We start from the raw sequence: 23,580 nt of genomic DNA on the forward strand, positions 1-23,580 counted from the left end.
GTCCTCAGATCCTCTGAACATTGAATGTAAATCACTCAGCGACCTCTTTGTGCATTTGAGTGTTATTAATTTGTACTGTCTGGTTAATTCTGAAATAAATGTGTGTTTCACCTGCCAACATCATATTTGCAGATAACACTATCTTCTAGTTAGTACAAGACATTTTTGCACCACACTTTTAATGGTACTGACCAGTGTGGCAATCTGATACCAAACTCCTCTCCCTTTTTGATACAATCACAACAAATGATCAATTATTTCAGTGTTTGCTCCATACAGCTTGAGATAATCCACTTAAGACAGGTGACTTATAATGTAAATGAAGTTTTCTAGGGTTCCCGGGTTCGATTCCCGGCGGGGTCAGGGATTTTCTCTGCCTCGTGATGGCTGGGTGTTGTGTGATGTCCTTAGGTTAGTTAGGTTTAAGTAGTTCTAAGTTCTAGGGGACTGATGACCATAGATGTTAAGTCCCATAGTGCTCAGAGCCATTTGAACCATTTTGAAGTTTTCTATTCTCAGATTTAATTACATACCCCATATTGGTGAATTAAGTTGGTTTAACAGTGGATTTATACATAATATGAACCCTAAAAGACTAAGTGAATTACCTTGAAAGATATCTCTCTTGGTAGAAATCTCTGAAGTACCTGAGTGCAACAAGAGGTAAGTTTATTCAAAGATTAATTCATACATTCAAGAATGAAATGAATATGGCATCCTCTTGTGGAGCTGATCACAAATATCATGTAGTAATACCAGTGCTTTCTTTCAATTCTGCTTGTCTTACATCTGGAAGAGCCACTACTTCTGGGTTCACAAAACTCTGTTGATATTATCCTGTGGAGCGAATTGCAATAGCACCACAGTACGCTAAAAGTTGCAGATCCACAAAGCCGTTGTTCATCCCAAGTAAGTAGGGATTACCTCTCAGTTCAATGTAATTCAGCATTTGAGCCTATCTTTTGGATGTATGGTGATATTAATGGCCGTATTCCTGCATCTGAACAAATTGTCATTACTTTCACTCTGAGATTCAGGATTTATTATCGAGGTTGACTATTCTTGATCCACAGTCTTTTGTTTAAGGAGAGCCAGATATGGGTCTCAACTGCACTTAATGGTGTTGAGCAAGGAAAAGCTGATACTTACAGTATTGCACATAACTTACTCAAGTTGATGCATCTTCTCAGTGAAAGATATTAATCCCTTCTTCCTTGAGCTCTCAATACTACTTATTACTTAATAATAATTATTGTTGTTATTGTTGTTGTTGTTGTTCCATGCAAAACATTCATGACTACTTGTTCTTCCTGTACTACTTCATTCATTCACTGAAGGCTCTCTCGTGTTCTTCAGTCCACTTTGGCTTTTGGGCTTTAGGTGCTGTTTTCTCTGACATCACTTCCCACTTGTACGCCTTGTGTCCATGACATCCGTTGTATCTACCTGAGCTCTTTCTAGATCAATTTTGACTTGTCATCCAGGGTGTAGTGGTCTTGAGTCCCTGGATGTACCTAAGGATTCTGTTGGAGAGTCTGGTCTGTGGGAGTCTGCTGATGTGTCCATAAAATTTTAGTCACCTCTTTCTAATATCCGCTGCAATGTTGGAGATCTTCCCTATGATGTTCCTGGAGTGAAACCTATATCCATTGTCCACGAGTTTCGATCCAATAATTTTCCTAATGATTTTTCTTTCCTGTGTGAGAATGTTCTCGAGGTAGGCCTTTGTTTGTAACATCAGTGTCTCACTGGCGTATAGCACCTCACAGGTTTGATTACAGTGTGTAGTGATAAATTTTGTTGCAGGTGGACAGACATTTCTTCTTGCAAATACCTCGTGTTTTGTATAATGCTCTCTTCATTTTCAATAAGCAATTGTTCTGGGCAGTTTTCTCCTTTATTATCGGTTCGAGCACTTCACCTAGGTACTTAGCGTGTGACCCTGTTGTTCCCCCCTGCGGGCCCAGGGTGTTCCTGCCTGTCGTTAGAGGCGACTAAAATGAGTCTCTCACCTTTCATCCTTTATGTGATGGTCCCTCGTAGGGTTTGACCTCCATTTTTCAAAATTTTCCCGAAGAGCGAGCCAACTATGAAAGGGCGCTTTACATGGTGCATCATGCATTGAGATCTTTAGCCCACTTTCTTGTTCTGGCATTGCAGTCCTGCTCATCCTCCATCTCTTGAGTGAGGACACCTTCCTAGATGCGTTTTCCTCCACCCACTATGCAGTGTCGTTTTGTGTGCCGAAGAGGACCATGGAATTCTTTGCACCTCATAACCAGCACGGTAGCCAGTCTGTTGTGGTGGGGCCGCCATGTATCCTGTTGGCTGTAGCCCCCTGCCTAAGCAGGGATCGCTCTGCTGAAGCCTGCGCTGTTAGCTCTCCACATATGCCAAGGAGTAGATGCCCATCACCCTGGGGCATCGGGACTCCTCGCAGCGACCATCCTGCCAGGTGGCCTTTGCTGCGGCTGGGTGGGGCCCGTGGGGAGAGCCCCCGGTTGGAGTGAGTGGCATCATGGTGGATGACACGCGATGGATCGTACTACGTCATCACTTGCTGGTGATCAAACGCCAGCAGTCTCTAAGCGTTCAGAGTCTGAGTACAATTCAATGATCCTACATCGTTCCCCGCCATGGCCACACCACGGGAGGAATGCCAGGCTAAGGGTGACAGTGAACCTTACTCGCCCCGGTACCTCGTATGTAAGAGCGCTGATGGGGACTCGTTTGTCTCAATGCAGCCTCAGTTTTTTGTAGATAGTTTAGAGGAAAAGTTTTGAGAGGTGGAGGGCTTGTCCAAAATGCGGTCAGGGTCAGTATTTATAAAAATGGCATCCTCTGCCCAGTCACGGGCATTACTCGCTTGTGACAAGCTGGGGGATGTTTCCGTTACCATCATGTCTCATAAGAGCTTAAATATGGTCCAGAGTATTCCACAGTGACCTTCTTTTGCAGTATGACAACAAGCTACATGCCAACTTAGAGGTGTTCATTTCGTCCAGCGTGTCCATCGGGGTCTGATGAATCAGGTTGCCACTGGTGCCTTCATCTTGGCCTTCGAGGGTGACACATCACCCGAGAAGGTCAAGGTGATGGTCTACCCATGTGATGTCAATCCACATATCCCTCCCCCAACACAGTGCTTAAAGTGCTGGAAGTTCGGCCATGTCTTCCCGCTTTATTTCCAGCATCACATGTCAAGATTGTGGATGTCCATCCCATCCCACCGAGCGAGGTGGCACAGTGGTTAGACACCAGACTCGCATTCGGGAGGACGACTGTTCAATCCCATGTCCGGCCATCCTGATTTAGGTTTTCCGTGATTTAGGTTTTCCTTGATTTCCCTAAATCACTCCAGGCAAATGCCAGGATGGTTCCTCTGAAAGGGCACGGCTGCCTTCCTTCCCCATCCTTCCCTAATCAGATGAGACCAATGACCTCGCTGTCTGGTCTCTTTCCCCAAACAACCCAACCCAACCCATCCCATCCCAATACTCCATGTGCCCCACCTCCCATCTGTGTCATCTGCAGAGAGCATCATTCTCCTTGCTCATCAGACTACAGGGTTTTACAGCGAGAAAGGAAAATAATGGAATATAAGACCCTGGACTGACTGACCTACTCTGAGGCCAAGAGGAAATTTGAGCGCCTACATCCTGTGGCTATGACCACCTCTTATGCCAGCACTAAGAGAACAGTTGTAGACTCAGAATGAGATTTTCACTCTGCAGCGGAGTGTGCGCTGATATGAAACTTCCTGGCAGATTAAAACTGTGTGCCCGACCGAGACTCGAACTCGGGACCTTTGCCTTTCGCGGGCAAGTGCTCTATCAACTGAGCTACCGAAGCACGACTCACGCCCGGTACTCACAGCTTTACTTCTGCCAGTACCTCGTCTCCTACCTTCCAAACTTTACAGAAGCTCTCCTGCGAACCATGCAGAACTAGCACTCCTGAAAGAAAGGATATTGCGGAGACATGGCTTAGCCACAGCCTGGGGGATGTTTCTAGAATGAGATTTTCACTCTGCAGTGGAGTGTGCGCTGATATGAAACTTCCTGGCAGATTAAAACTGTGTGCCCGACCGAGACTCGAACTCGGAACCTGGGAACTGGTCAGAAGAAGACCCCCCCAAGACCAAGGGAATTGCGGTGGCACCCACACCACCGCTGTCCACAAGCTCTGCGTCTGAGGATGAGGTGAAGATTTTGGCGTCTGCTGAGGAGTTACATCTCTCCAGACCCTCACACACAATGGACATAACCTGTTCAGGAAATAAGTTGGTGGCAGCAGGTGACCCTGAGATGTAGCCTACCGCTTTGAGTGTTTCATGCCTTCCCAGTCCCACAATCACACCATCCTCCAGTGGAATTGTGGCGGTTTTTCCACCGCCTGGCCGAGCTACGGCAACTGTCAAGCTTTACACCTGCTTTCTGCATTGCCCTCCAGGAAACCTGGTTCCTGGCAATGCGGACCCCTGCCCTTCATGGCTACAGGGGATATTACAAGAACCGTAGCAGATATAAAGGGTGTCAGATTGAGTTTGCATTTATGTCCTGAACTCAGTATGTAGTGAACCTGTGCCCCTTCAAACTCCTCTTGAAGCTTTGGCTGTCAGGATATGGACGATGCAGAAAATAACTGTCTGCAATGTATATCTCCCTCCAGATGGTCGGTACCCATGAACATATTGGCTGCACTGACTGATCAACTCCCTAAACCTTTCCCTCTTTCAGGAGATTTTAATGCCCATAACCCCCTTGTGGGGTAGCAGCATGCTTATTGGCCGTGGCAGAGATGTTGAAAATTTACTGTCCCAACTCAACCTCTGCCTCTTAAATACTGGGGCCACCACACATTTCAGTGTGGCTCACGGTAGTTACTCGGCCATTGGTTTTTCAGTTTGCAGCCCAGGACTCCTCCCATCTATCCACTGGAGAGCACATGACGACCTGTGTGGTAGTGACCACTTCCCCAGCATGATGCCCATGGATGCCTACCCAGACGGGCTTTAAACAAGGCAGACTGGGTAGCCTTCACCTCTGCTGTCACCAACTTTCTCTTCAAGCTGCTGGAACATATGGTGTGTTGGTGGTTGGGTTGGGTCCTGGAGTCTTGTGGCCTATTGGCTCCATGTCAGGGCAGCGTCTGCTAGTCACTCTATCACTGAAATCTTGTGTCGCTCGAGGCTGCCATCCAAACAGCCTTTTCCAGATGCCAACATCTTGTTGCAGTCTTTTTTTTTTTTTTTTTTTTTTTTTTTTTTTTTTTTTTTTTTTTACTTGTGTAAAGCATACGACACAACCTGACGACATCATATCCTTACAACATTGTATGAGTGTGGTCTCTGGTGCCCGCTCCAAATTTTTATCCAAAACTTCCTGTCGCTCCGTACTTTCCGTGTCCAAGTTGGTGCCTCCCATAGTTCCCCCCCATATTCAGGAGGGCTCTGCATTGAGTGTATCTCTATTTTTAGTGGCCATCAATGGCCGAGCAGCAGTTGTAGGGCCGTCAGGCTCTCCTTCTCTGTATGCAGATGACTTCTGCATTTCGTATTGTTCCTCCAGTACTGGTGTTGCTGAGTGGCACCTACAGGGAGCCATTCACAAGATGCAGTCATGGGCTTCCAGTTTTCAGCGGCGAAGTTGTCATGCACTTCTGTCGGCATCGTACCTTTCATCTGGAACGTATCAATTCTTAGGCCGCTCTCTGCTGCCTGAGCGACACCAACTGGGGTGCTGATTGGTTTTATCATTTGATCTGAGTTTTAGTGCATGTCCTTTGTCCCTTTGTGTCCTCCACCCTAGTACTTGTAGGGTGGAGGTTTTAATGTGTTGCATAGTGGCTGGCTTCTCCGTTTTTACTCTCATGGGCAGCAGCCATGGTAATCTGCTTTCTTGTTTATAATCTCTTCTCCCCATTTCTTCTGTCTATCTATGGTTTTCTTGCCCTGTTTTGTCCATTGTAGTGTTTGTTGTCCTTCTGTCGTTCATCTGGTTCTTCCTTTCTCCTTTATTGTGTGTACATCATCTTTATTTTCTTTTTTGCTCTTGGGTAATTGTTCTGCTGGGAACTGACCTTGCAGTTTGGTCCCTTACCCCCCCCCCCCCCCCTCCCCAAACCAACGAACCCTGTTGATCTTTTCATACTTTGTGTCCAAATTTTGTATGTTTAATTTTGTGCAGAACAACTCAATTTTCTGGGAGGAAGTTTGTAGCCCTACTTTTTCTGGACACACTTTGAGTATTTTTGTCTGTCTGATTGCTGTGGATTTGTTATCTGTGAGTAGTGCCAGATCATCTGCGAAGGCTAGACAGCCGACCCCCAACTTGTCCTTGGCTCGTCCATGTCGCACTGGCTTCCAATGGCCTTGTATATGCAGCTCTTTCTGCCGTTCCTTGATGACCTTATCCAGCAATAGGTTGAAGAGGAGCGGTGAGAGTCCGTCACCTTGGCAAATGCCTGTCTTGACCTCAAAGGTTTCGGAGATTTCCCCCTTGAACTTCACCTTAGATGCCGTGTCCGTCAGTTTCTGTCCAATCAGTCACAGTGTCCTGCCGTCCAAATCTTGTTCATGTAGAATGTTGCGTCCAAAGCTTGTTCATGTAGAATGTTGAACAATGAATGGCTGTCAATAGTCATATACCTTATTGAAGTCAATGAAGGTGCGTATGACTGGACTGTTCCTGAAGGCTTTGATTTTCAGGGTAGTCTTCAGATTGAAGATTCGTTCTACACAGGAGCCCACCTGGTACTTGCCGATCTTATGTTCCAGTTGGTTCCGTGTTCTTTGGAGTAGGCATGCTGAGAATACCTGGTATGTGACTTGTATTAGTGAGATGCCCCTGCAATTGTTCACATCTCTGGGGTCACCCTTTTTGTGCAGAGGGTGGATCAGTACACATTTCCAGCTGTCTGGCAACTTTTCTGATGTCCATATGTCTGTGATGATCTGAGTTCTCTGAGTGAGTTTGTCCAAGGTTTTTCAGCGGCTTGGCCACTATGCCATCTTCACCAGATGTCCTATTGTTTGAGACTGAGGATGTGTCCGTGGACTTTCTCTTGTATTGTGTGTGTGTGTGTGTGTGTGTGTGTGTGTGTGATTCTTCGTCTGCAATTGACAAGTACTGTGCCAGCACTTTGCAGTTCTCCTTATCCGTCATTGCCAACTTTCCGTCATTATTTCAAAAGCAGAGGTTCGGTGGTGTGTATCCTTATATGTGCCCTGCAAACGTCCTGTAGAAGTCCCTTGCATTGTAGCTGCAGAAGTTGTCCTCTATAGAGTCTAGCTGTTCCTTCAGATATTTCCTCTTGGATTGTGTAATAATTTTTGCTGTTGTCTTTCGTGTTTTGGTGAGCACCTGTAAATTTACTGGGGACTTGTTAGTGTTGTATTTCTAGTATGCCAATTTCCTGGTGACGAGTGCATTCTCACAATCAGTGTTCCACCAGGGTTGCTTGATGTTCTTCAGAGGAATGAGCTTGTGGTTTTTCTGTGATTTTTATTTTATTGTATTTGTTTATGTTATTTTATTTTTTTTATTATTTTTGTGGATATTTTGCCAGTCATTTGTATGTTGTTTTTTCCCAAGCCTCTCACTCTAAAGTCAGCGATCTTTTTCATGTCAAATTTCAGTAGGGGAGTTTTCTTCCAGAAAATTGTCTTTGGGGGTGAACTTGACTAAGATGCATGTTAGGTAGTGGTCAGAATCGATGTTGGCTCTCCTGCATACCTGTGTGTCATAGATCTCTTTCTGTACTGGGTGCGAGATTGCCACATGGCTATTATTATTATTATTAGTATTATTGTATTATTATTATACAATTTTCTGTGGGTATATTCAGGGTTTACTACTATTACACTATTTTCCAAAGTTTTTCTAAAACTGCCGGAGGAAAATACCATGCCACTCTCTCACCGTTTCTCACTTTGTTACCTTTTTAAATTTTCATCTCCTTTTTCAACCTGTTTTCTCTTTTATGAAGAAAATAAGTTGTTTACCTTATCTGGAATGAATTTTTCCCTCTACAGCGGAAAGTGCATTGATATGAAACTTCCTGGCCCATTGAAACTGTGTGGTGGACCAAAACTACTTATATTTCCAAGTTTCTGTATTAGTATTTGTTCATTTAACTTTCTGGAACTCTCCAGTTGAGAAAGTAGATAAAATCTAAGCAGAGGGGAGTCTAAAATTTGAGGTAGATTGTCTCTTTTTTAGTGTTTTCAGGCTTCCATGTGTCTGTAAAAGCAGAATCCTTATTGGTTCCCATCGTTTTCCGCCTGTCTGTCTGGCCAACTGTTAAGAACGCTTTTCTCAGGACCCAGTAGACTTATAAAGCTCAAATTTATTCCACATATTAAGGTCTATGAGTCCCGTGGGGGTGTAAAAATTATAAGCGTCTAAGTCAGTGTGATCAAGAGATATTGTCATTTGTGTGACAATGTTGATACTTGAAAACTCGCTCATCAAAGCTATAAGGTGCTTCCCGTTGACCTAGAATCATGAAATACAGCCAGAAGCCATGTTTATATTTTACAGAACTGTTATTAGTGTCCAATATCCCTTCATGACAACAGCTTCTATTTTTGTACCAGGTTCCCCCCTACCCACATGGGCCTGTCTCCCTCCCCCCCTACCCACACAGGCCTGTCTCCCTCCCCCCCTACCCACACGGGCCTGTCTCCCTCCCCCCTACCCACACGGGCCTGTCTCCCTCCCCCTCCCCTACCCACACGGGCCTGTCTCCCTCCCCCTCCCCTACCCACACGGGCCTGTCTCCCTCCCCCTCCCCTACCCACACGGGCCTGTCTCCCTCCCCCTCCCCTACCCACACGGGCCTGTCTCCCTCCCCCTCCCCTACCCACACGGGCCTGTCTCCCTCCCCCCCTACCCACACGGGACTGTCTCCCTCCCCCCCTACCCACACGGGCCCGTCTCCCTCCCCCCCTACCCACACGGGCCCGTCTCCCTCCCCCCCTACCCACACGGGCCCTTCTCCCTCCCCCCTACCCACACGGGCCTGTCTCCCTCCCCCCTACCCACACGGGCCTGTCTCCCTCCCCCCCTACCCACACGGGCCTGTCTCCCTCCCCCCCTACCCACACGGGCCTGTCTCCCTCCCCCCCTACCCACACGGGCCTGTCTCCCTCCCCCCCTACGCACACGGGCCTGTCTCCCTCCCCCCCTACGCACACGGGCCTGTCTCCCTCCCCCCCTACCCACACGGGCCTGTCTCCCTCCCCCCCTACCCACACGGGCCTGTCTCCCTCCCCCCCTACCCACACGGGCCTGTCTCCCTCCCCCCCCTACCCACACGGGCCTGTCTCCCTCCCCCCCTACCCACACGGGCCTGTCTCCCTCCCCCCTACCCACACGGGCCTGTCTCCCTCCCCCCCTACCCACACGGGCCTGTCTCCCTCCCCCCCTACCCACACGGGCCTGTCTCCCTCCCCCCCCTACCCACACGGGCCTGTCTCCCTCCCCCCCCCCTACCCACACGGACCTGTCTCCCTCCCCCCCCTACCCACACGGGCCAGTCTCCCTCCCCCTCCCCTACCCACACGGGCCAGTCTCCCTCCCCCTCCCCTACCCACACGGGCCAGTCTCCCTCCCCCTCCCCTACCCACACGGGCCAGTCTCCCTCCCCCTCCCCTACCCACACGGGCCAGTCTCCCTCCCCCTCCCCTACCCACACGGGCCAGTCTCCCTCCCCCTCCCCTACCCACACGGGCCAGTCTCCCTCCCCCTCCCCTACCCACACGGGCCAGTCTCCCTCCCCCTCCCCTACCCACACGGGCCAGTCTCCCTCCCCCTCCCCTACCCACACGGGCCAGTCTCCCTCCCCCTCCCCTACCCACACGGGCCAGTCTCCCTCCCCCTCCCCTACCCACACGGGCCAGTCTCCCTCCCCCTCCCCTACCCACACGGGCCAGTCTCCCTCCCCCTCCCCTACCCACACGGGCCAGTCTCCCTCCCCCTCCCCTACCCACACGGGCCAGTCTCCCTCCCCCTCCCCTACCCACACGGGCCAGTCTCCCTCCCCCTCCCCTACCCACACGGGCCAGTCTCCCTCCCCCTCCCCTACCCACACGGGCCAGTCTCCCTCCCCCTCCCCTACCCACACGGGCCAGTCTCCCTCCCCCCCCCTACCCACACGGGCCAGTCTCCCTCCCCCTCCCCTACCCACACGGGCCAGTCTCCCTCCCCCTCCCCTACCCACACGGGCCAGTCTCCCTCCCCCTCCCCTACCCACACGGGCCAGTCTCCCTCCCCCTCCCCTACCCACACGGGCCAGTCTCCCTCCCCCTCCCCTACCCACACGGGCCAGTCTCCCTCCCCCTCCCCTACCCACACGGGCCAGTCTCCCTCCCCCTCCCCTACCCACACGGGCCAGTCTCCCTCCCCCTCCCCTACCCACACGGGCCAGTCTCCCTCCCCCTCCCCTACCCACACGGGCCAGTCTCCCTCCCCCTCCCCTACCCACACGGGCCAGTCTCCCTCCCCCTCCCCTACCCACACGGGCCAGTCTCCCTCCCCCTCCCCTACCCACACGGGCCAGTCTCCCTCCCCCTCCCCTACCCACACGGGCCAGTCTCCCTCCCCCTCCCCTACCCACACGGGCCAGTCTCCCTCCCCCTCCCCTACCCACACGGGCCAGTCTCCCTCCCCCTCCCCTACCCACACGGGCCAGTCTCCCTCCCCCTCCCCTACCCACACGGGCCAGTCTCCCTCCCCCTCCCCTACCCACACGGGCCAGTCTCCCTCCCCCTCCCCTACCCACACGGGCCAGTCTCCCTCCCCCTCCCCTACCCACACGGGCCAGTCTCCCTCCCCCTCACCTACCCACACGGGCCAGTCTCCCTCCCCCTCCCCTACCCACACGGGCCAGTCTCCCTCCCCCTCCCCTACCCACACGGCCCAGTCTCCCTCCCCCTCCCCTACCCACACGGGCCAGTCTCCCTCCCCCTCCCCTACCCACACGGGCCAGTCTCCCTCCCCCTCCCCTACCCACACGGGCCAGTCTCCCTCCCCCTCCCCTACCCACACGGGCCAGTCTCCCTCCCCCTCCCCTACCCACACGGGCCAGTCTCCCTCCCCCTCCCCTACCCACACGGGCCAGTCTCCCTCCCCCTCCCCTACCCACACGGGCCAGTCTCCCTCCCCCTCCCCTACCCACACGGGCCAGTCTCCCTCCCCCTCCCCTACCCACACGGGCCAGTCTCCCTCCCCCTCCCCTACCCACACGGGCCAGTCTCCCTCCCCCTCCCCTACCCACACGGGCCCGTCTCCCTCCCCCTCCCCTACCCACACGGGCCCGTCTCCCTCCCCCTCCCCTACCCACACGGGCCCGTCTCCCTCCCCCCTACCCACACGGGCCCGTCTCCCTCCCCCCTACCCACACGGGCCCGTCTCCCTCCCCCCTACCCACACGGGCCCGTCTCCCTCCCCCCTACCCACACGGGCCCGTCTCCCTCCCCCCTACCCACACGGGCCCGTCTCCCTCCCCCCACGGGCCCGTCTCCCTCCCCCCACGGGCCCGTCTCCCTCCCCCCACGGGCCCGTCTCCCTCCCCCCACGGGCCCGTCTCCCTCCCCCCACGGGCCCGTCTCCCTCCCCCCACGGGCCCGTCTCCCTCCCCCCACGGGCCCGTCTCCCTCCCCCCACGGGCCCGTCTCCCTCCCCCCACGGGCCCGTCTCCCTCCCCCCTGTTCCCGTCTCCCTCCCCCCTGTTCCCGTCTCCCTCCCCCCTGTTCCCGTCTCCCTCCCCCCTGGGCCCGTCTCCCTCCCCCCTGGGCCCGTCTCCCTCCCCCCTGGGCCCGTCTCCCTCCCCCCTGGGCCCGTCTCCCTCCCCCCTGGGCCCGTCTCCCTCCCCCCTGGGCCCGTCTCCCTCCCCCCTGGGCCCGTCTCCCTCCACCCCTCCCCCCACGGGCCCGTCTCTCTCTCCCTGCCCCCCCCCAACCCGAAGCACTGTCTCCCTCTCGCAGCCCCACCCCATCCCATGTATTTCTCCCCCCCCCCCACAGTACCCTGTCCCACCTGTTTCTTCCCTCCCCCCCACCTGTTTCTTCCCCTCCTCCACATCTTGCCCCCCCCTCTCCCCCCCCGTTGCTCCTCCCCTCCCCCACCTCTTGTCTCTCTCTCTCTCTCTCTCTCTCTCTCTCTCTCTCTCTCTCTCTCTCTCTCTCTCTCTCTCTCCCCCCCCCCCCCCCCAATTGCTCCCCCCTCCCCCCACACTCTGTGGAGTGTAGATTTGGAAAAATGCGCTGTTGTCATCTGTAACTTGAACAGTGGTCCAACAACTCAATTTTTTCTTCAGATTTACATAACCACATTAATTACATAGCTCAGTAAATAAATATCCCAACACACTACAAAGGGTGGAGAGGGAGAGTGGAGGTGGCATGGTGAGGGTGGGGGTGGAGGTAGAGAGTTAATGTTGGTGGTCTGGGGGAGCATGGGAGGAGAGAAAGGAAGAAAAGAGGATGATAGTGGGCGGGGAGAGAAAAGTATGGATATGGGCGGGAGGATACAGGAAGAGTGTGTGTGTGTGTGTGTGTGTGTGTGTGTGTGTGTAAGAAATGTAAAGTATATTTTGAAATAGAAGTGAAAAAATTAGTTTATCGCTGTTCTTACGTTAATGCATTTGACATCAGAATCACTGCTTAAAACATTTTGTGTGTACAACATTCATCTTTTACACAGGTTAATAAGTGGCTGGCTGAACAGACATCACTTATTCCAGAACAGCCACTTGCTTCAGATTATCTGACTGCTCCAAGGCGCAGAAGACCAAGGGTTGATCCATCTCTTCTGGATTGGAAAAAACTCACTGGAGAGGAAAATGTCTCAGTAATAAATAGGCTGACAGGCAAAAAGGTAACATTTCAGTAATGGTTTTATCTTTTATCTAAATATGTTTTAGACTAATTGAGACAACCAAACTTATACACTCTAAGCCATTTTGTTACTATCCCAGCATTTCACCCTTACCATGGCCGTAATGTCCAAATGTTGCACGCTTGCCATTGCTGACTGAATATCAGATCAATAAACCATTTCTGGTACTATCATGTGTCATCAATAGATTTGTGCGTAGTAGTATTGGACTGAAAATTAGTGTTATTGTTCAGATTTCCAAATGTATTTGATAAGTCCTTTCCACAAGCTCAGTTCACATTTGTACACATTGAGAATACATCAAATTCCATCTCTCCTCATACCTCCCTATTCCATTTCCTAAGACATCATTTGCCTTTCCTGTGGCATTTGGTAACTGCGAGCTTTAAAAGCTTTTATGAAAGCAGGAAGAACTCAACCTACTGCATTTTCTGCCTCGAATAAAAATGTTCCATCTGTTGAATGGAAAGAATGAACATATAAAACTTGTTACTTTTTAGTTTAATAACAAAATGTCTTAATTCTATGACTTACAAATTTCACATTTCATCAGAAAAAGTGGGACCAGAAATACAAAAGAAATATCATCTGATTTTACCTGTGTTCATTTGGTACACATACACTATGTGATCAAAAGTATCCAGACACCTGGCTGAAAATGATTTAAAAGTTCATGGCACCCTTCATTGGTAATGCTAGAATTCAACATGGTGTTGGCCCACCCTTAGCGTTGATGACAGCTTCCACTCTTGCAAACATACATTCAATCAGATGCTGGAAAGTTTCATGGAGTGTGTCACTAAGGAGAGGTATCGATGTTGGTTGCTGAAGTCTGGTATGAATATGGCGTTCCAAAACATCCCATAGGTGTTCCATAGGATTCAGGTGAGGACTCTGTGTAATCCAGTTCATTACAGGGATGTTATTGTCTGTAACCACTCCGCCACGGGCCGTGCATTATGAACAGGTGCTCGATCATGTTGAAAACCGCAATCGCCATCCCCGAATTGCTCTTCAGCAGTAGGAAGCAAGAAGGTGCTTAAAACATTAATGTAGGCCTGTGCGGTGATAGTGCCACGCAAAACAACAAGGGGTGCAAACTCGCTCCATGCAAAACACTACCACACCATAACACCACCACCTCCGAATTTTACTGTTGGCAGTACACACGGTGGCAGATGACGTTCACGTGGCATTTGCCATACCCACATCCTTCCATCCAATCACCACATTGTGAACCATGATTCGTCACTCCACACAACATTTTTCCACTGTTCAATCGTCCAATGTTTATGCTCCTTACACCAAGTGAGGTGTTGTTTGACATTTACTGGTGTGATGTGTGGCTTATGAGCAGCTGCTCTACCATGAAATCAAAGTTTTCTCACCTCTCGCCTAACTGTCATGGTACTTTCAGTGGATCAAGATGCAGTCTAGAATTCTTGTGTGATGGTCTGGATAGATGTCTGCCTATTACAAATTACAACTTCTTCAACTGTCGACGGACTCTTGTCAGTCAACAGACGAGGTCGGCCTGTGTGCTTTTGTGCGTACCCAATCACCTGACCATGTTCAAAGTCCGTGAGTTCCGCGGAGCACCCCTTTCTGCTCTCCTATGATATCTAATGACTACTGAGGTCGCTGGTATGGAGTACCTGGCAGTAGGTGGCGTCACAATGCACCTAATATGAAAAGTGTATGGTTTTGGGGGTGTCTGGATACTTTTGATCACACAGTGTAATACAGTGTTTATCCTGGTACCTCCTACCAATGGCAGGTGTCTTATCTAATGGCTTCCAAGGGCAGCAAAAATTTGATTTTGAATATTTCTTGTAGTTAATAGCTGAACTTATAAATTTATAAGTGCAGTCATAATATACTCGTGAAAAGGTATAATCTTACATTTAAAGTTTAACTTAATAATACAAATATTAAAGTTACAAACTGTGCGTTTGTCTTCAAGCGACTTGACTGACAGTTCAAATACCAAGACTTTGTTCATCTAGTATTTGAGAATGAGAGCAATTAACAACTTCTAATAAATTTTACACTTAATTCCAAACCTTTAAAGAACTTTTTCTCACTGACACCCCCCATAAAATTTTGAAAGGTTTAAAAGTTCATCACTTAGTTACCACATTTTCACTGTACTAGCAATAAAACTTCAGCATTAAGTATAACATTTTAATATATTACTTCTTTACTACCGACTCTATTCACAACATAATTTGTACCCAGATTATATTCATCCATTGTTTAATAATGAGAGTTGCTTACAATGTAACGTAAGCATAATTTCAAACCTTTTCTAAAAAATTTCTCGCTTACATGCGTAACGTCACATTAACTCATTTGTAAAGTAATCAGACACTTGATGTTTTATACATGGGTGTTCAATTCTTTAAGGAATTGGTGGTTTAGTGGTTTATACCAATTGGGATAGTATTTAATATTGAAGGCAGTGATGTTCTAATCCCATATTCACAATTATCTCACAAATGGCTCGTTTTTGGATTCATGTTTACTTCAATATTTTTGCTTCTATTATCATATACTTCCGCCCACGTTAGTTTTTGTTAGTAATTAAAGTACATCTCGTGTACAGATTTTGTACTTGGGGCCCCTCTTAGCTTAGCATCTTAAGCAGCCACTTGTGTCGCTAGAGCCTTAAGGCAGATCTGGGAACTGGTCAAGGTATACTCTAATGAGCACTATAAACCGCTGCAGGCTAGGAGTAATGCATTACGAGTACTACTAATCTAGTCATACTGATAATTAAGAGAATTACTTATAAATTGCATTATAGATCTTAGGATACTAAGCGCTATTAAAAAAAACTGCTTGTTAAAAAAAGGGGGGGAGAAGGGGTGTCACCATGAGCTGATTGATATAAGTGAGGAGCTGTTTAATATAAACAAGTCCAAATATGCTGCTAAGTGGAAGAACCAGCAATTGCTAATTTATTCTTTTTCATATTTTTTTTATATCTGGATTTTTTCAGTTTTCTGTCAGTAACCAACTTATTGCTGACTTTGGCATCAGAATATAAAACTCCATTCTGAAACCTAGAAATGAATGCACAGTCTATATGAAAATTGTTTTTGCTTTTAGTATATGGCTGTGAACACTACAGTTCAGCCTCCAACCACAAACACCATTAGGAGATATGAGTATCTGTATATTGGCGTAAGAAACTGTAAGTCCTTAAAGAAGCTTTTGCACAGTGTTCTGTTATCAACTTTATTCTTTTTATGTGCTTTAGTACAATATATAATTTTTTTTACATTCGCCCCAGGAGATCCTGCCGTAGGACACTATTTAATGAAAGTGTGCTAGAAGTCTTGTCTGCCATGTTGCATCTGCCTGTCTATATTAATGCCTAGGAGCTTTGCACTTAGAACTTCAACCAGTGTGCGCCCATTGATCTACACTCCTGGAAATGGAAAAAAGAACACATTGACACCGGTGTGTCAGACCCACCATACTTGCTCCGGACACTGCGAGAGGGCTATACAAGCAATGATCACACGCACGGCACAGCGGACACACCAGGAACCGCGGTGTTGGCCGTCGAATGGCGCTAGCTGCGCAGCATTTGTGCACCGCTGCCGTCAGTGTCAGCCAGTTTGCCGTGGCATACGGAGCTCCATCGCAGTCTTTAACACTGGTAGTATGCCGCGATAGCGTGGACGTGAACCGTATGTGCAGTTGACGGACTTTGAGCGAGGGCGTATAGTGGGCATGCGGGAGGCCGGGTGGACGTACCGCCGAATTGCTCAACACGTGGGGCGTGAGGTCTCCACAGTACATCGATGTTGTCGCCAGTGGTCGGCGGAAGGTGCACGTGCCCGTCGACCTGGGACCGGACCGCAGCGACGCACGGATGCACACCAAGACCGTAGGATCCTACGCAGTGCCGTAGGGGACCGCACCGCCACTGCCCAGCAAATTAGGGACACTGTTGCTCCTGGGGTATCGGCGAGGACCATTCGCAACCGTCTCCATGAAGCTGGGCTATGGTCCCGCACACCGTTAGGCCGTCTTCCGCTCACGCCCCAACATCGTGCAGCCCGCCTCCAGTGGTGTCGCGACAGGCGGGAATGGAGGGACGAATGGAGACGTGTCGTCTTCAGCGATGAGAGTCGCTTCTGCCTTGGTGCCAATGATGGTCGTATGCATGTTTGGCGCCGTGCAGGTGAGCGCCACAATCAGGACTGCATACGACCGAGGCACACAGGGCCAACACCCGGCATCATGGTGTGGGGAGCGATCTCCTACACTGGCCGTACACCACTGGTGATCGTCGAGGGGACACTGAATAGTGCACGGTACATCCATACCGTCATCGAACCCATCGTTCTACCATTCCTAGACCGGCAAGGGAACTTGCTGTTTCAACAGGACAATGCACGTCCGCATGTATCCCGTGCCACCCAACGTGCTCTAGAAGGTGTAAGTCAACTACCCTGGCCAGCAAGATCTCCGGATCTGTCCCCCATTGAGCATGTTTGGGACTGGATGAAGCGTCGTCTCACGTGGTCTGCACGTCCAGCACGAACGCTGGTACAACTGAGGCGCCAGGTGGAAATGGCATGGCAAGCCGTTCCACAGGACTACATCCAGCATCTCTACGATCGTCTCCATGGGAGAATAGCAGCCTGCATTGCTGCGAAAGGTGGATATACACTGTACTAGTGCCGACATTGTGCATGCTCTGTTGCCTGTGTCTATGTGCCTGTGGTTCTGTCAGTGTGATCATGTGATGTATCTGACCCCAGGAATGTGTCAATAAAGTTTCCCCTTCCTGGGACAATGAACTCACGGTGTTCTTATTTCAATTTCCAGGAGTGTATATTTGTAGCACTTGTAAGTCATTTTTATTTGTTTGGAATTATATAGTACAAGATTTTGCAAGATAAGGATCAAGGTGTAAGCTGTGAACCATTTGTAAGCCAGTTGTCTTATACTCCTCAGTATTTCTGGTGTGGATGTGTTTCGACTTTTTATGTGTATACTTGTGTCATCAGCAAACATTACATTTTCGTAAGACCCTTCCAATATCCTCAGTAAATACTTATTGAGAACAAGAACAGGAGAGGGCCCAGTCCAGTACTGAACCTTGCTGCACACCACATTTAATGTTTCCTGACTGTTTATTTAATCTTACTTCTATGTATCACTTTCTAATGCGACCTTTAGTTTTCTGTTAAGCTAAGACTATCAATGCAAGGGGAAGACCTTTAGTGCCAAGTGATGTTACTTTTCTTTGGCAGATTTAACACAATGTTGTTTGCTGCGCTTCATTGTAAGCCTTTCCTGTTATTCTCATAGCTGTCTGGTATTAATGTGTTTCACTCTTTACCACTGCACTTTCATTATGAGCAGACATCATGCAGTGTCCCAAATACATTATATATTTACATCAAGAACAGGAGTGGAGAAAACAATGAACTTCACAGAGCAACCCCTTTAATGTTTCACCATAACGTCTTAAGTCTTGTTCCTGTTGTATCATTTATTGACATGAACTTTAGTTTTTCTTAGTTGAGGTACGAGTTCCAACTATGTGAGAAATTAACACTATTCCACCATAGTTTTCTCAGTAGAATTTTATAATCCACGTGACTAAAGGGCTTGGTATACCCCCAAAAAATTCCAGAAGAGTAATAATTATTGTTTAGTTCTGCCAGAACTGAATTTGCAAGATAGTTCATTGCTTTCTCTAGAGAGTGACCTGTATGGAGGCCAAACTGAGCGATTTTTCAAGTGAGTTCTCAGAAAGTTGAGGCAGAATTCTAAGCTACATGGTCATGTCAAAGTAATGTGGCGAGCTGCATCAAATCAGATTTTGGGCTGCAGAATACAACTACAACATCAGTCTTTCAGGAAATATGCCTTGCTCCATCAGCTGATGCCCTCAAGAAGTCAGCACTTTGTTGAAGTACCAACCATTATAATCAGGAAGAGTTCCTGCTTTTCAATGACCCAGCGATTGTTGTGATGTTTTAACACGTTTTGGCTAATGTCTGGTGGTGGATTGCCTTAGTGAATCTGATTGATCTGCCTTCGGTGGCCCAGTTTCCCCCATCCTTATGGAAGAATTTTGTGCTAAACATCCCAAATTTTACATGAGCTGCTTGTACCTTCAGTTGGTTGAATATTATTTGCCTTTCCAAGTTTGTATGTTTCAACCCTACTTTTGATTATATTGCCCTTGGAATTTTGAATATTTTTGTACATAGTGCATGGGTTTTACTTCTCCTTTTTGATGATTCATCACAGTGATGAAATAAGTAGCACTATTTTGTAGAGCCAGAAGTTGTACAAAGCTATAGTAATAACTGTTCATTATCAGGGGATACTGCTAAAACAATAGTTTGCATACTGTGTAAGATACAAAGTTGAATAAAGGAGGAGAAAATGAATTTACAATTTACATGTAATTCAACGAAAAAGGGGAAAATTAATTTACAATCTATATATAATTAAACAAAATAGTGGAGAACTTAGTGGTCTTCACCCAGAATTGGGCAGCAGCAACTGCAATATCTTGACAGATTATCCATTGTATATTCTCTGCAATCGCATTACATTGGTCCATTGTAATATCCCAATTTGTCAAGGCCACCCCTGGATTTACCAACACCTGATCTTAGCTTTTCAGTAATCTCCATGTGAATCAGTCAAAGTACTTCCAGCCATTCACCAGGTTTCATTTAAGTAATTTCTGTATAAAATAATTTCATTGTGATAATTTGGGTAACTACTTTTTCAGGAGCAGCACAGTGGTTTGACTGAAGTGGTCATTTATCTTGCATATTTTCACCCTTGAAATTATTATTCTTTTTACAGATGACTGGGAATAAAGCACCACAGCTGAAACGATTAGCACAGTGGTTACTGGAGAATCCAATGTTTGATGTTGATCCAAAATGGGCAGAACTGGTCAAAGAGAGGGGTAATCTCCCACATGACTTGCAGAAACGTGTACCAGCAAATGAGAGGAAGAAAGGCCCTGGACGACCACCTCTGCTCTCCAGTCCACCAGGGCATCAACCAACTGTCAGCCAGCCCAATCTAGGAACATCAGTGGCATCATCAATCCCATTCCCTTCATTGGCAACTGCAGGGCTAAGTGGACTTTCAGCAGCTGGCTTAAATCCCAGCAGTATACTGTCAGGGTTATCTTTGGGTGGTTTTGACCCAAAAAATAATCCATTGCTTCTCCCCTTCAGTGGAATGCCAAACATGAGTGCTTTAGGGAGTATGAGTGGACTTGGAAATCTTAATAACATGAACTTGACAAATTCCTTATTTGCAAATTTAGCAAACTTGGGATTGCCGTCATTAGCAGGGATGGATGGAAGTGACCTTGGCGTTGTTGCGTCGGGATCAGCCACCAAAACAAAGAATCGAAAACCAGTTGACACTGAGCGCAGCCATAGTTCCACAAAACCACCACCTGTGTCATCTGCTTCATCAAGTATTCCATCTTCTGCATTACCTTTCTTTTTCCCAAATCCAAGTCTCCTGTACACTCCTCTTGGACTTGGTGGGCTAAATCCATTTTCAATGCAACCAGGTTCCATGTCTTCGGCATATGACAGTCTAGCTCAGCAGTGTGGTTTGTTGAATGGGAGTCTCGGTGTGTCAGGAGTATCAACATCAACATCTGCATCATCGTCGACAAGGACTGGGAGTCATAAGACTCAGAGCACATCACGTGCAACTACTGTCACATCGTCTTCTCCATCATCAAATACCAGCAGTCACAGGCATCAACGTTCATCTACACGGGACATTCTTGACCGCGCACAACAGCAGCAGTTACAACAGCTTCTGTTGCCGCATGATACTCATCTGCTGGAGAGCCTCAGTAGAGTACATTCTGTAGAAAATGCTTTTAGGAATGAGAAACGATCAAGAGAGTCTGATCGGAAAGAGACCATTGATGTGCTACGTGGTGAGAAAAGATCTAGGGATGCTGAACGCAAAGATGTTGCAGAGAATTTGAGTAAAAATCCACAGGTAGATTATCCTTTTAGGGCAGAAGACAGGCCTTTGAAAAAACTGAAGGCAGAATTAGAAAGAAAAGATTCAGCAGAAAATCTAACTCCCAATTTTGTATCGAATCTATTACCTCATAATGAGGAATGGCTGAAGCGTTCTTGTGATGTGGAAATGAAAGATACACTTGAAAACCTTTACAGAAGCTCACTTGAGGGAATAGAGAGAGATGACAAATTGAATAAGAAATCCTGTGATAATACCACGGACAAAGACGTTGTAGAGAGTTTTTCAAGTGTTAATAATGTGTGCCAAAGTGAAGAAAGGTCTAAGATTTCAAATGAGACTGACTCTAGAGAGGTGGAAAATGTACATGACCCACCATTTAAAAACACTTTTGATACGGCCGCACAAGATGTTAGTGACAGTGCAGAAACAGAGACTCTACCCGTTATTGCACCTGCACCTGATGTTTCAGTGGATCAGGCAGACACTCAGTCTGAAGCTCTTAATGCATCTAATGTTGTTTTACCTTCGACAGCTCAGGAAGAAGTAAAAGATGACTCTAAAGAAATAGTGGATGGTGATGACAAAACCATCAATCCAGAAACAGCGTTACCGTGCTTGAAGGAGCAACCAGTGCCTCTTACAACAGATGCTGATTGTGGGGGGAATGGAGCTGATTCAAGCACAGCTCTTCCTCTCTTGCCAGAGGAAGTAGCACCTGCACTGCCCCCAGAACCAGAACATTCTCCCGTGGAGTTAGCAAAGCCTCAGAAGCCAGCAGCAACAGCGGCTAATTCCAATAGTCGCCGGTCCCGCAGTGCCAAGAAATCTAAGGAAGTGGGTGAGACTGTAAATGTAGAAAGGAAGGTGCTTCGAAGCAGTGCTGGTCGTGCAGCGGCAGCCGCAGCAGCTAGAGCAGCAGCCGCTGCTGCGGCTGCTGCTGCCATTGCAGAAAGTAGTGGTGAACATGACACAGTAGAGGTTGGTGCAGCAGAGGAGAAAGCTGTAGAAGGATGTGGTGGAAGCACTGGTGGACCTAGTGAATCTGAGGAAACGTAGCATTGGCAGTATTCTGTCCCTGTGTAATTTAATACTTCACATTACATCAGTACTCTTGGTTGTATTGTTGTCTTTTTTTAATTTTAATGTTATTGACTGTGCATTCTGTGATAGCCTTTTCCAACCATAACGTGTAGTGTATGTACTGTGTTAGTTGAGCACATGATTTTCAAATTGGAGGGTGGGGGAATGTTAAGAAGAAAATTGTTTTCCCCCCGCTCATCGTACATAACTGCCATAAATAGTATGTCAGAAATGTGAGGAAACCTGTGTTCATGTGTGAATGAAGTTTTATATTCACATGTGAATATTATTATTTTGCTTTCTTGTCCTTTATTTTCTTTTGTTCACTGTCATGTCTGTATTATTCACACACACACACACACACACACACACACACACACACACACACTTGCACATGTTCATATATAAACATCCATCTATTAAAAAAGTATAAATATAATATATATATATTTATCTTGCTGTATTGTAATTCTGTCAGGCACAGTGTGAGAGAAATGTGTTGGTGAATGATTGCCTGTAATCTCAAATATAAAGAGTTACTTGTGGTTTTTAGCATAATATATGCTATTGCGTTTGTGGAAATGAGAAAAATATGTTGAGTTTTGTATTACCTGAACTAAAATTTTAGAATGTGCTGGCAATCATTTATCAGTATTATTGCTTTCAGACAGTGCACTGTTCTTATATATTATGTTACATTATACAGAATTCCGCAAACACGTCACTATGTATATATTCAACATCTGTGTAAAATGAGAATGTGCTCGAATCACAAAAGAAAAAAAATTAAAAAAAAATGAATGCGAACGGTTGTAAAGGGTATGTTCGAATGGCTGATGTTTTATTTAACTGTAACAATAATTGTAGCAAAGGAAATACATACTGTTGTTACTTAGTATTAGTTAGTAATTTATAAACTGAGTAAATTTCCCCCAGAAAACTCAAAGATACGTCGTAACCTGTGCACTATTTATTTTTTAAATTAATCTGGATTGCATTTAATATTATGAGCTTTGCTCATTTGTACCGTGTAAAGTCTGTGAGACAAACAAAGACTATGAGTATTAGCACATCACAGAAGTTGGAATTGCATGAAGTCAGATTGCTAAGTTTAAAAAATATATATATATTGCAATGGCAGCTCATTTCGTTCATATGACTGTTGTGTTTAATTTAATGAAATTTATCGCATGCTGTAGTTGCTGAATTATGTTCCTTGTTTTCATTTGGTCTTGATACATGGTTATGAAGGAATTTGTAAGCAGTGATCAGAGACAAAGCTTCAGCTGTAACCTGGTGTCAAATATATAAGAAGAGAGGTAAGTGTTACAATAAATAAATAAATAAACTCTTTTTAGAGCCTTTGTTTATCTAGTTACCTTCAACATCCCAATTTCATAGTGTCCATATGTTAAAAGAATTTGGTCCCTTCCTGAATAATTTTTAATGTTACATGGGAAAATATTTTAACATGATCTTCGCAGCAAAAAATGGAAACACTCTTTAACAAGAATATTTCTCCTTTGTTAATCATGAGCCTAAGGACATTGGTCTTTCATGTATATTGTTATGCAACTATTCA

At 47.3% G+C, this 23,580-nt stretch overlaps 1 protein-coding gene across 1 annotated transcript in view; it reads left to right on the forward strand.

The window, feature by feature from the left end:
* LOC126237034 (chromodomain-helicase-DNA-binding protein 7) overlaps positions 1–23,352 on the forward strand; it is a 322,661-nt gene extending 299,309 nt beyond the window's left edge. The window contains exons 38-39 of the mRNA XM_049946794.1: positions 12,708–12,881; positions 19,755–23,352. Coding sequence (XP_049802751.1) covers positions 12,708–12,881; positions 19,755–21,974 — 2,394 coding nt within the window. The 3' untranslated portion in view covers positions 21,975–23,352. The remainder of the gene's footprint in view (positions 1–12,707; positions 12,882–19,754) is intronic.
* Positions 23,353–23,580: the final 228 nt, after the last annotated feature.

The sequence above is a fragment of the Schistocerca nitens genome, chromosome 2 (assembly GCF_023898315.1).
Source record: "Schistocerca nitens isolate TAMUIC-IGC-003100 chromosome 2, iqSchNite1.1, whole genome shotgun sequence".
NCBI classification, from domain to species: Eukaryota; Metazoa; Arthropoda; class Insecta; order Orthoptera; family Acrididae; genus Schistocerca; species Schistocerca nitens.